The following is a 13,556-nucleotide window of genomic DNA, read 5'->3' on the forward strand; positions in this document are numbered from 1 at the left end:
TAAAATAAAAGTATACAAAAATAAATTTATTAAAAATTTAAAAATTAAATAAGTTGTTGGTTGAAATGATAAAAATAAAATATACTATTCTAATAATATAATTTATCTTCTAAAATCATGATTTTTCAAGTTTTAAGTATATAGTATGGATAAAATAAATATTGAGATTCCAGGAATTTAATCATTTCAAATTAAAAAGGATTTAATATGAAATGCTCGATCTATAGTATTTGTGATTTTTTTTTAATTTGTTACTTAAGGAATCATTTCTTCAATTAGTTTACCTCAAATTTTCACCTGTCAATTGCAAATTAGTCCATTAATCCATGTCATTTTTCATAACTTCTTGGGGTAAACTGGTTTGATAGTTTTACAGATACTAAATTGAGAAAAAAAACTATAAATACCAAATTGAAAAATGAGGAATAGTTAAAGTACCAAGTTGCATATTAACCCATAAAAAATGGGGTAAATAAGTCAAAACCAAAAACCCTCCATTTAGGTTTGGTTATTGTATAGCCTACACTACAGTGCAAACTAGGAATAGTTAAAGTACCAAGTTGCATATTAACCCATAAAAAAATGGGGCAAATAAGTCAAAACCAAAAACCCTTCATTTAGGTTTGGTTATTGTATAGCCTACACTACAGTGCAAGCTATCTCCTTCTTCTTCGTCACCTCAAACCCAAAAACCCCTTTTAATTCCCATATTAATTGGCTTCAATTTTTCGCTAGGGTTTTCCAGACTTTGAAATTTCAAGTAAAAAAGAACAATGAAAAATCTGAAGCTTTATTCCGAGATTACATCGAATCTTCAGTTACAATCAGAAGGCGAAGTATTACTGTTCTCTGCTTATGACATTGAAAGAAATCGCTTCTTCTTTGCTTCTTCGTATAATCTTATTTACACACTCCATCTTTCTTCTCTCCAAGTATGCCCCCCTTTTTTTACTCTCTTTTTCCCTTTTTTTTTTGTGTGTGTTTGGTTACTTAATGTCATATCAATAAATCATGGGTACTTTTTAGTTTTGTAATTTAGAAATTTGGTTAACTGAATCAAAATTTTATGACTTCACTCTTTTATCTAGAAAGATTATGCTTTTAGTTATTATTATTATTACATGTTAATTATATATGATGTATATATATATATATATATATATATTTATTTTGTTTAGCTTTTTAGTAGCATTTACTTGAGGAAGCAAAAAAGCAAGTAGGCAAAGGAAATAACCAAGTTTATAAAGTGAAATGGGAATTTGTTAGGGTTCTAACCTAGCAAGGGTGTTATAATTTGGAATCTTTTTTAATTATTTTTAGCTGAGAAAAAGTTTGCTGAAATGTTTAGGAAGGTGATTCTAAGTATTAACTTTTGATTAAATGAAGTACTTAATTATGCAGCTTTTATGTTTTGTTCGTATTTTTAATGGGGTCTTTTTGTAGCATGTGTGCTCACTGACATGAGTCAATAAAATCTTTCAGAATGAGCGAGCATGGACGAAAGGTCCTTTACAAGCAGAAATTGATCCATTGGATTTGGAGCCTGAGGATGTCATTACCTCCTTTGATTATCTTATGGAGAAAGAAGCATTGATAGTGGGCACTTCTAATGGGCTGTTACTGCTGCATAACGTGGATGGAAAGGAAACGGAAGTTGTTGGTCGAGTTGAAGGTGGAGTCAAGTGCATTTCGCCTAGTCCTGATGGAGACTTGCTAGGTGTAACTACTGGCTTAGGGCAACTACTGGTGATGACTCATGATTGGGATTTGTTGTACGAGACTGCTTTGGAGGACCAACCCGATGGAGTTGACGTAAGTAAGGACTTCTCTCCATTGTTCTCTGATTTCTTTTTACCTTTTACTTTTATTTTCATTCAATTTCTGTGTCTTGTTCTCTTTATGCTTTTGCCGGATAGCGAAAATATAGATATTTTTTCATCATAAGTCTTGCTTCTTTTATCTATTATATTGGCTTTTTATTGATAGGAAACTGGTTTCAGGTGAACCAAAATTTCCATCTGGAGAAATGTTTGGCAGCCCCATCACATGGAGAGGTGATGGGAAGTACTTTGCCACTCTAAGTGAGGTGTTGAATTCTTCGAGTAAGAGGCTAAAAGTCTGGGAACGGGATGGTGGAGCTGTACATGCTTCCTCTGAACCAAAGGAATTAATGGGGTCTATTCTGGACTGGATGCCTAGTGGAGCAAAGATTGCTGCCGTTTGTGACAGGAAGGCACAGAACGAAGGTCCATCAATAGTTTTCTTTGAAAGAAATGGGTTAGAAAGAAGCTCGTTTCTCATTGGTGAACCAATTGACGCAACTGTAGAACTTCTGAAGTGGAATTGCAGTTCTGATCTTCTTGCAGCTGTTGTTAGATGTGGAAATTATGATTCTGTGAAGATCTGGTTTTTCAGCAACAATCATTGGTATCTAAAGCATGAAATCAAATACTCGAGGAAAGATGGTGTTAGATTCATGTGGGATCCAACAAAGTCACAGCAATTAATTTGTTGGTCTCTTGATGGACAAGTCACAGTTTACAAGTTCTTTTGGGTTACAGCTGTCACGGATGAATCAAACGCTTTAGTTATTGATGGCTCTAAGATACTTGTGACCCCTCTTCCTTTGTTCTTAATGCCACCTCCTATGTATTTATTCAGCCTTAATTTTCCAAGTGCCGTTCGGGAAGTGGCTTTTTATTCCATGAATGGTAAGAATTGCTTGGCTGCATTGTTATCAAATGGTTGTCTGTGTGTTGCAGAGCTTCCAACACCTGACACTTGGGAATCTCTAGAAGGTAAAGAAATTAGTGTGGAACCATGTGCATCTGCAACCCCATTGGGATCCTTTGTACATCTTATATGGCTGGATCCACACGTGCTTCTTGCTGTTTCTCATCATGGATTCAATCACAGCAATTGTTATTTCCAACCCTCTTCAAATGAGGATAGGCTTCTTGGTTTCTATTTGCAGGAGATCGAGCTCTCTTGTTCTGAAGATAATGTCCCAGGTCTACTGACATGCTCTGGTTGGCATGCAAAAGTTTCATATCGAAATTTGTTGGAAGGACTTGTAGTCGGTGTTGCTCCCAATCCTGCTAAAAGAAGCTCAGCTTTTGTTCAGTTTGATGGTGGAGAAGTTTTTGAGTATACATCTAAGTTGGGAATTAACAAACTCGATTTTAAACATGATGAGTTAAGGTTTTCTTCATCTTGCCCCTGGATGAATGTGGTTCTAGTTGGTGTTACTGAACCATCAAAGCTTTTGCTTTTTGGTCTTGATGATATGGGTAGGCTGCACGTCGGTAGGAAAATATTATGCAGCAATTGCAGCAGTTTCTCATTTTACTCTAATTTATCTGACAATGTAATCACACATTTGATCCTTGCAACAAAACAAGATTTGCTCTTTATTGTTGACATTGGTGATATATTGCATGGAGAACTTGAATTAACATGTGAAAACTTTATCCATGTTGGTAACAAACGAAGGGAAGAGGAGAATATTAACTTCATAAATATTTGGGAAAGAGGGGCCAAAATTGTTGGTGTTTTGCATGGAGATGAAGCTGCTGTTATATTGCAAACAAATCGTGGAAATCTGGAGTGCATCTATCCAAGAAAATTGGTGCTAGCCTCAATTGTCAATGCTTTGAACCAAAGACGCTTTAGGGATGCACTTCTTATGGTTAGGCGGCACAGGATTGATTTTAATGTGATTGTTGATTATTGTGGGTTGCAAGTGTTTATTCAATTAGCTTCCGAGTTTGTCAAGCAGGTAAAAAATTTGAGTTACATAACTGACTTTGTTTGTGCTATTAAACATGAAAATGTGACGGAGAAACTTTACAAAATGTTTCTCTCTCCACCTAGCTGCAAGGAGCAAAAGGATCTGTTAACTAATGATTTCAAGGGTTCTGATGCTAGTTTAGATGCAAATAACAAGGTCTCATTGGTGCTTCTGGCCATAAGAAGGGCACTTGATGAACAAGTACCTGAAAGTCCTGCAAGGGAGCTCTGTATTTTGACCACTCTGGCTCGTAGTGATCCCCCTGCTCTTGAAGAGGCTTTGGAGAGGGTAAAAGTAATCCGGGAGATGGAGTTATCAGGTTCTGACGACCCAAGACAAGTAAATTGCCCTTCTGCTGAAGAAGCTCTAAAACATCTACTGTGGTTATCAGATCCAGAGGCTGTCTTTGAAGCTGCTTTAGGTCTTTATGATTTGAACCTTGCAGCTATTGTGGCTCTGAACTCTCAGCGGGACCCTAAGGAATTTCTTCCCTTTCTCCAGGAATTGGAACGTATGCCTGATCTCTTGATGCGCTATAATATTGACCTTAGGCTGCACAGGTTTGAGAAGGCTCTCAAACACATTGTATCCGCAGGTGACAGCCATTTCTTTGATTGCATGAACCTTATGAAGAAAAACCCTCAACTTTTTCCTCTAGGACTTCAGCTGATAACTGATAATACAAAAAGAGGGCAAGTACTTGAGGCTTGGGGAGATCATCTTAGTGATGAAAAATGCTTTGAAGATGCTGCTGCCACTTACTTGTGTTGCACCAATTTGCAAAAGGCTTTGAAGGCATATCGTGAATGTGGTAATTGGAGTGGCATGCTGACAGTAGCCGGGCTTATGAAGCTAGAAAAGAATGAGGTTTTGCAACTGGCTCATGAGCTTTCTGAAGAACTCCAAGCCCTTGGTAAACCTGGAGAAGCTGCCAAGATTGCTTTGGAGTACTGTGGGGCTATTAATGGTGGGATTAATTTGCTCATCAGTGCAAGGGATTGGGAAGAGGCTTTGAGGGTTGCTTTTTTGCATAGTAGAGAGGATTTAGTCTCAGTAGTGAAAAGCGCAGCACTTGAATGTGCGAGCAGCCTAATAGATGAATATAAAGAAGGGCTTGAAAAAGTGGGGAAATATTTGGCTCGCTATTTAGCTGTTCGACAGAGAAGGTTGCTGCTTGCAGCAAAGCTGCAATCGGAGGAAAGGTCGATAAATGATCTTGATGATGATACTGCTTCAGAAGCTAGTAGTACATTCAGTGGAATGAGTGTCTACACAAAAGGGTATGTGTTTTGCATATTTCGTGTTTTATGTATAGATATGCATCAACTGCCTATTATGCTTGCTGTTCTTTTCTTTTTTCTTAATGTGTCTCAGTTCATGTCTGAATATGCTGTTTCCTTTTTGCATGAACAGCACAAGAAAAAGCTTTGCTGCTTCAACTGCCTCAACCACAGCTAGCGGGGCAAGAGATACCAGACGTCAGCGAAGTAGAGGAAAAATTCGTCCTGGAAGGTATGTTGTAATTCAATATCAGGATCTCCTTTCTCCCTTGCTATATCTTATATATTTTGCTGAGACCATTTGTTTACATTACAGCCCGGGCGAGGAGATGGCTCTTGTGGAACATTTGAAAGGCATGTCCCTAACAGCTGGAGCAAAGCAGGAACTGAAGTCCTTGCTGGTTTCTCTTGTAATGCTTGGCGAGGAAGAAACTGCACGGAAAGTGCAACATGTGGGAGAGAACTTTCAACTTTCTCACCTGGCTGCAGTCAGACTAGCTGAAGATACATTGTCTGATGATACCATAAATGAGCATGGACATACTTTGGAGCGTTATCTCCAGAAAGTAAAGACGGAACTTAAGGATTCAGATGCTTTTTCATGGCGCTGTCGAGTATTCTTTTCTCCTTGACAGGTGAGCTTATTTCTCACTAATTGTCCCCCATGGTTCAAACTTCTTGTTTGTTGAACTATAACTTATATTATTCGATTTTTCGATGGATTACTTTCTGCACCGGTAACTTCTTCATAATCAATGCATGTTTTAACTTTACGATATTTGATGGAACCTTTGGGTTGCACCTGGCTTACCACGTTCTACATCAAAGCATTTGCCATGATTTTTCTTGTTCTTCGAAGAACATAGCTTTGGGCTCCATGTAATGAGTTACAGGTGTTGCCTAACCTCTGCCATTTCAATGTCCTTGAAACTTATTGTCGAATATTCGCTAATGTTTATCTACAGGCATAAAGGAACTGTATACACCATAGCTGCTATGCATTTTGAGATTGAGAAGTTCAGGAGATAGTGCAGGCATTGGATTATTTATTCTATGGAAGAAGCCTTTCAAAATCACCACTCCCAATTTCTTTGACATTGATCACTTCATTGGGATTTTGTATTTGTACCAGCTGCTTGCTTGATTATGTTTTTGTTTTGAGTTCTGCTAATAGATAGCTAATTAGGGTTTGTACTTTCAGTTTTTTTTTACTTTAGTTGGAATAAAAAATTGTCTACTATAGCACAGTTTGTCTTTGTGGATAAAGGGTGAAAATGGGTATATAATAAAAAGATAAGAAAGGAAAGTACATGGTAAAAGAAACAGACAAATCTCAAAATTATATATGAATTTTGATTTAATGTTCAATTTGATATATGAATTTTAATTTTGTTCAATTATACACATGGTATTTTTATTGTGGTTTAAATATATAAATAAAATTTAATTTGATTCAATTATACGTATTTAAAGAAATAAATATATTAAATTATTTTTATATTAGATAAATATAATTATTTGTGTATATAATATATAAACTTAAAATGATGTAATATCATAATTTGTGAGAATTGAATTTAATCAAAATTTTATATATAGAATTACATAAAATTAAAAATAAATGAAAAATAAATGTGCTAAAGATGAACCTTAGAAAGTACTTCCACATAACCATAAAGTGAACGTGTAGAACTATTGATTGAAAAGCGGGAAAAAAAATAAAACAAAATGAGGGCCCAACCGGGTTCGAACCGGTGACCTCTTGATCTGCAGTCAAATGCTCTACCACTGAGCTATGGACCCATTTGCTATGTGCTTCTTAGTTTATCATATAAATTGACAATATCATTACAAACAGAATTCAAAATCTCCACGCGGACAGGGTCATCATTTTCATAAGAAAAAAGGCCCACGCATTTCGTTAGTTTGTGTATTTAAATGTGGTTTGAGAGAGAGAGCCATTTAGTTACGACATCATTGGCACTATTAAAAATAATCCTCCAACCTATTTTACACATTTTAAAATTTCAACCCATTGAATTGAAAATTGAAGATGTAGCTTCTTATAGCATTAGATCGGCATCTTATTTCGATTCAACAAAAATAAAAATAGCAACCTCCTTCATTCATATCAAATATCGTACTAAACATCCTTAAACTATGAACTTTATTTTAAATTAGTCTTTAAAGTTTAAAATATTCTAATTACGTCCATAAATTATCAATATTATATTAATCAATCATTTTTATTATTAAAATATTAATTTAACTATTAAATAACATGTCAAATATTACATGGCATAATATAAAATAAAATTTTAAATAAAAGTAAAATGTCACAAGATAACTTTTAAAATTTAAAACTAAAACTAAAAAAAGAAAAAAAGAGAGAGAGTGAACAATAAGATTTTTACATCCATTTTTTAATATTCAATTTTCTTTAAAAGTTTTCATTTTAAATTATGCCACATAAGATTTGAAATATCGTTTAATATTTAAATTGGTGATTTTAGTAAAGGATCTAATTGATATAACCTCAATAGTTTATTAATGTAATTGGAATATTTTAAAGTTTAGAAACCAATTTAAATTTAAGGTTATAGTTTAGGGATGTATGATGCAATTAACTCATATTTTAGTTCCATGAATGATGCCTTGAAGAACCCTAATTTTTAGCCAACCCATTAAGCCCAATAAAAAACTTAAATTAGCCCAACCCATTGAATTTTCTTTCTTTTATGTGTTTTCTTCTTCCCCTTATCCTCTTTCTTCTCCAAAACCTCTTCAGCCGAATAAAAAAGTTTCGATTTTTATTTTTGTTTGAAAATAATGCAACTCAAATCAGTTTATGAGTTTAATTTATACATAAAATAAAATATACTAATTTTATTGTTTCTTAACAGTTGAAGAAGAAACATGGCAGTAGCTAGGATGAACATGAACTGTTCGATACAAAGCAGCCTTTCTTGTATATTAAAACCATCCTATTTTTTCAATTTCAAGACTACCCAATTCAAAAATCGTCTTTACTTCCCTCAAAATCACTTGATTTCTTCAAAAAGATCATTGCTTTGTACTTGTTCAGGCAATTTCCAAGCTAGTGAAAAGGCTGAACCTTTTGTTATTACAACTCCTCTTTATTATGTCAATGCCCCTCCTCATATGGGTAGTGCTTACAGTACTATTGCTGCTGATGCCATTGCCAGGTTTCAGGTATTTGTTTAAATGGTGCCTTAGTTTCAATGGGTTTTGAGTTTTTGGTACTTCTATGAATTCCTTTTTATGAAAAGTATAGTTTTTAGCTTAGGAATTTACATATTTTGCTCATAGGTTGGTGTTTCTTTGTGAATATATTTAGTTCTAGTTTAGAATTTTGATAATGTAATTGGTACTTATGCTTTGTAGTTTTTCATGAAGAATGGCTAAACTAGTTTGATTATTGTTTTTGTTAAGCAAAGAGTGGATTTTTGGACTTTAGATATCAAAGAAAAGAGTATTTTTTACAGTGGCGGATCTTGGTCCTAAGTTGGGGGCCTAGTAAATTTTCAAAAAGTTAAGGAGTTTAATAGAAATTTTTTTGAAAAGAATTTGGGGTCTAATTAAAATTTATAAATTTTTGCGACATTGATGAGAATTTTCAAAAATTTCAAGAGAGCTTAATTAAAATTTTCTAGAAACTTCAAGGGGAAAATGAAATTTTCCAAAAATTTTTGGGGGTCAAAGCCTTCGTAGGCCACCATAAGGATCCACCTCTAATTTTTTAGTAAAATTTAATGGTTAAAGATGTATAGTTGTTGAGAACCGATGTGGCTACATTACAATCGATATCGTCTTGTTCATAATTTTTGATTTGCAATCCATAATTTTGCTTCATTCTTACCACTTCTTGTTGAGCTGCAAAGATCCCTTTTGATTTTTTTTTTCATTATATGTGGCAGAGGCTTTTGGGAAAGAGAGTCATATTAATAACTGGGACGGATGAGCACGGGGAGAAGATAGCTACAGCAGCATCTGCTCGTGGCTCCAGTCCGAGAGAGCATTGTGATGTTATATCACAAGCTTATAAAATGCTGTGGAAAGATGTAATTCTTTTATGTTTCCAATTTAGGAGGTTACGTTTTAGCTGAGTAATTGAGGTGTTGATGCCGTTATGACCATCGGTATTTTCTTGATTGCAGTTAGATATAGCTTATGACAAATTCATTCGTACAACTGATCCAAAACATGAAGCAATCGTTGAGGAATTTTATTCTAGAGTTCTTGCTAAAGATGACATTTACCGAGCCGACTATGAGGGACTGTACTGTGTCAATTGCGAGGAGTATAAGGTTATACACTGGATTTCTATATATGTATAGCAACTAAGGTGGTCCTCAAAAATAATTGGTGTAAAATTGTGCAGGATGAGAAAGAGCTGCTCGAAAATAATTGTTGTCCTACGCACCTAAAGCCATGTGTTCCTCGCAAAGAGGATAATTATTTCTTTGCATTGTCGAAATACCAAAAACCATTAGAAGAAATTTTGGAACAAAATCCAGATTTTGTTCAGCCTTCTTACCGTTTGAACGAGGTGAAACAAAGTGGAATTCTTTTTCTTTACGTGATATGATGATGTTCATTATTTAGACAATTCATCTTAGTGATGAACTTTTCCAGGTCCAAGGTTGGATAAAAAATGGCTTAAGAGATTTTTCGATTTCCCGTGCAGCTGTGGAATGGGGTATTCCGGTTCCCAATGACAATAAGCAAACTATATACGTTTGGTTTGATGCACTTCTCGGGTATGGTTCTTTTCTCATAGAAAAGGAAATTATAGTAGGCTTTTTACGTCTTTCTTTGAATGCCACCTGGACTTTTTTGTGTCTCAACATGTTCTTGTTTTCTCATTGTGGAAACTTTTGCTGAATACGGATTTTAAAAACTTGTTTTAAACAGCTATATAACGGCTCTGTTGGAGGATAAGGAGCAAATAAGTTTACAAAGTGCTGTTTCTTCGGGTTGGCCTGCCTCATTGCACTTGATTGGAAAGGTATGAAACTAATCCACATGGCAAAGTAGCCATATGCACCAAAATATTACTCAAAGTGAATGAGTTATGTTCCCCTTTTTGAATTGTGCCGAGTTTGGCATTTTCTTTTTGTGTAGGATATTTTACGTTTTCATGCTGTTTACTGGCCGGCTATGCTAATGTCTGCTGGATTGAGTCTCCCGAAGATGGTGTTTGGCCATGGTTTCTTGACGAAGGTACTTTAACACTATGAAGCATAGTCAATTGTTTTCCGTTTGAAACTGGTGCATGATATTTGAATAGTAGAACTTCAAATGAGAGCTTCAAGTGATAGAACGTCAGTATAAATATTTAGACAAGTTACTAGCAAATCTCTCCTCACTAACTAAGGTTCATATTGTGCTTAGACTTGCCTGCATTAGGCCTTGTTTTTGAATTCAACATCTGTTACTTTACTTTGCATTATATTTTGCTTAAAAATGACTATAAACCATTAAGATTTCATGATAACGCTATCTTTTTGCTACTAAAATTCGGAATTTTAGGATGAAATCTGAGTTTAGAAGTGCATGAACTGTTAGGGTTTTCCAGTTTTGTAATCTGTTTGAGTTATGAGCACTATGGTAGTTGAAATAGATGAAACGAATTAACGGAGTGATGAAAAGAAAGAATTTGAACCTCAAATGCTTTTGTATGTGGATTTGAAAGGAAGAAATTGAGGGTCCAAGTGCCATAATCCGTCCAAGGAGGATGTTAACTGATTGAGCATTGCATTTCTGCAGTTTCTTTTAAAATGTATATTTTTCTCTCATATTCGTAATTTTATTTCATGCAGCAATGCTTTTTATTTTGAAAATTATAGGATGGCATGAAGATGGGGAAGTCATTAGGGAATACAATCGAACCAAATGAATTGGTTAGTAAATTTGGAGCTGATGCAGTCCGGTACTTCTTCCTAAGGGAGGTAGAATTTGGAAGTGATGGAGATTATTCTGAAGAGCGTTTTGTTAATATTGTCAATGCACATCTTGCCAACACAATAGGTATGTTTCGGTTACTATTAGTAGTTTAAGTCAATGCTACTTTGTTATTCCGTTCTTTATATTTGTTATCCTGCAGGAAATCTTCTCAACCGTACTCTTGGACTTCTTAAGAAGAACTGCCAGTCAACTTTAGTAGTTGATTCATCTATCGCAGCTGAAGGAAAGGATTTTAAGGATACCGTTGAGGAGCTGGTAAGGTTATTACGAATCTAATAAGGTATCTCAAACAATAGGTAGTAGTTGCCTATGTTACTCTAATTCTTTTAGGAGGGACCAATTTGCTCAATATTGATATTGAGAGGGACTAGAGAGGTAATTTTACCAAAAAAAAAGAGCATACCTATGTCGGACATATACCCATATCCAACACCCGAATCCTAGCAGCAGCAAATGTTTAACAGAATTTTGCCCTGAGATACAATTCCGGTAACTTTTTGGTAATGGTGATGCAAAGTAGTGTGCTCTAAGATCAACACCTGCTAAGTTTCTTGATTTTCCCGATCTGCCAAGTATCAGTTGTCCATTTTCCCCGCCCTTCATGATTTGTCGATTTGGTCGTTTTTTTCTTCTTTTTCCCTTTCCCCCCTGCTCGAAAGTATATTAGGTCAATTGCTGATGCCTTTCTGTTTTTTATGCTTTATATAGGTTGAAAAAGCTCGTATCAATTATGAAAATCTGTCCCTATCATCTGCTTGTGAAGCCGTGCTAGAGATCGGCAATGCTGGAAACTTGTACATGGATAAGCATCAACCTTGGTCTCTTTTTAAGCAAGGCGGTGCTGCTTCCGAAGCTGCAGCAAAGGTGCTTCCACCTTCTTTATACTTCTTTACATATATTTTGCACCATGTTGCACCGACTTTCCTTTTTTTTGAAGCACTGACACTCCCATCTAAATCCGAGTGACGATTTTGCATGACCCGGCACACCATCTATTCAATGGCCACTATCCTGATTTATTTAAGAGGCTTATATCTTTTCCGATATTGGGGCAGGATCTTGTGGTCATACTCGAAGCAATGAGGATTATAGCGATCGCTCTATCACCGGTCGCACCTAGCTTATGTAGGCAGATATATGCACAGCTTGGCTACTCCGAGGACCAGTTCGATAACATAAACTGGGTACAGACACTCCCCCTTTCTCTCTCAATACATATGCATAAATTTATCGTCTTATTAACCGCACCGAATGTGTATAACCGCAGAGCAAAACAAAGTGGGGTGGACTAAAAGGTGGTCAAGTGATGGCACAACCTAAGCCAGTGTTTGCAAGAATTGAACAAATAAAGGAAAATGAAAATGGGGCTGAAACAGAGCCTCAAAAGGTTGTGAAAAAGAAAGAGAAAAAGCAAAAAGTTCAAGGGGTGATAGAAGCCTAGGGTTCTAATTTTTGAAAGTATGTAATTTTTTTTTATTTTTGATCCGTGTCGGATATGAATATTTGCTCGACATGGTATATATTTAGAGGGGTTTTTTAGGGTTATACTGTATGTCTGTGTTAGACATGGGTGTTTGATACGGATACTTCAAGAAAAATAAAGGGTCGGAGTTATGTGAAATAATGACCATTTAAAATTAGTTTGCAGTATCTGCAAATTTTTTTTCACTTTGATGATGAAGACTGCCAAGATCTCTTCGTTAGTTGGGGGAAGAATCAACACGAATCAGATTTTTTTAGGAACATATCGAGAGAGAATTGAATTTGGTTAGGCAATGTATGGTTGGTAAACAGGGATCGATTTTTTAGCAAGGTATGGAATGTATCGTCAAATATCAATATGATTCCATAAGATCTAGTTTCGTTCAAGTAACGGATTCTCACCAATTGAAAGGATCTTCTGATCAATCCAGAGATCTTTTCGATTCCATTAGTAATGAGGATTCGGAATATCACACATTGATCAATCAAAGAGAGATTCAACAACTAAAAAAAAGATTGATTCTTTGGGATTCTTCCTTTCTTCAAACGGAACGAATGGAGATAGAATCAGACTGATTCCCTAAGTGTCTTTCTAGATATTTCTCAATATTCCGGCTATTCACGAAACGTGAGAAGCAGATGAATAATCATCTGCTTCCGGAAGAAATTGAAGAAATTTATTGGGAATCCTACAAGATCCATTCGTTCTTTTTTCTATGATAGATGGTCAGAACTTCATCTAAGTTCAAACCCTATTGAGAGATCCACTAGAGATCAAAAATTGTTGAATGATTTTTAAGTTAAATCAATATTTTAAAACAAAAGCAATGACAAACAAGGAATTTTGTAAGTCAATTTAGTTTCTCGTTTTTCAAAGTTATTTTATGTGATAAATTATAAATTTGTTTATTAATATTAACTATAAAAAGAAATATAATTTATATATTTAAATTAAATTTTACAAATAATTTATATTAATCATTTAAAAAAAATAAAAATTTGTTATATTTTATATA

The 13,556-nt window shown here is 35.0% G+C and overlaps 2 protein-coding genes and 1 non-coding gene across 5 annotated transcripts; 2 read left to right on the forward strand and 1 right to left on the reverse strand.

Moving 5' to 3' along the window:
* Positions 1 to 533: 533 nt before the first annotated feature.
* On the forward strand, positions 534 to 6,312 carry LOC108464193 (elongator complex protein 1). Of its 3 annotated transcripts, none has more exons than XR_008272462.1 (6): positions 534 to 932; positions 1,483 to 1,816; positions 2,001 to 5,070; positions 5,204 to 5,302; positions 5,387 to 5,963; positions 6,036 to 6,312. XR_008272462.1 is itself a non-coding variant. In XM_017764348.2 (6 exons), the coding sequence occupies exons 1-5, from the start codon at positions 774 to 776 to the stop codon at positions 5,700 to 5,702; spliced, it is 3,978 nt and encodes a 1,325-aa protein (XP_017619837.1). In that variant the 5' UTR covers positions 537 to 773; the 3' UTR covers positions 5,703 to 5,705; positions 6,036 to 6,312. The 3 variants fall into 3 exon arrangements, 2 of the variants coding, with proteins under 2 accessions (XP_017619837.1, XP_017619838.1); XM_017764348.2 differs by having other exon boundaries at positions 537 to 932; positions 5,387 to 5,705; XM_017764349.2 differs by lacking the exon at positions 534 to 932 and having other exon boundaries at positions 1,677 to 1,812; positions 5,387 to 5,705.
* Positions 6,313 to 6,801: 489 nt separating this feature from the next.
* On the reverse strand, positions 6,802 to 6,873 carry TRNAC-GCA (transfer RNA cysteine (anticodon GCA)). Its single transcript has one exon. It is a non-coding gene; the product is annotated as a tRNA-Cys (tRNA).
* Positions 6,874 to 7,807: 934 nt separating this feature from the next.
* Positions 7,808 to 12,682, forward strand: LOC108461338 (methionine--tRNA ligase, chloroplastic/mitochondrial). The gene is made up of 12 exons (XM_017761158.2): positions 7,808 to 8,283; positions 9,009 to 9,152; positions 9,249 to 9,398; positions 9,473 to 9,640; positions 9,727 to 9,851; positions 10,006 to 10,099; positions 10,216 to 10,314; positions 10,941 to 11,121; positions 11,198 to 11,313; positions 11,767 to 11,922; positions 12,114 to 12,242; positions 12,326 to 12,682. The coding sequence occupies exons 1-12, from the start codon at positions 7,987 to 7,989 to the stop codon at positions 12,497 to 12,499; spliced, it is 1,833 nt and encodes a 610-aa protein (XP_017616647.1). The 5' UTR covers positions 7,808 to 7,986; the 3' UTR covers positions 12,500 to 12,682.
* Positions 12,683 to 13,556: the final 874 nt, after the last annotated feature.

This window comes from Gossypium arboreum, chromosome 10 (genome assembly GCF_025698485.1).
Source record: "Gossypium arboreum isolate Shixiya-1 chromosome 10, ASM2569848v2, whole genome shotgun sequence".
In the NCBI taxonomy this organism is placed as follows: domain Eukaryota; kingdom Viridiplantae; phylum Streptophyta; class Magnoliopsida; order Malvales; family Malvaceae; genus Gossypium; species Gossypium arboreum.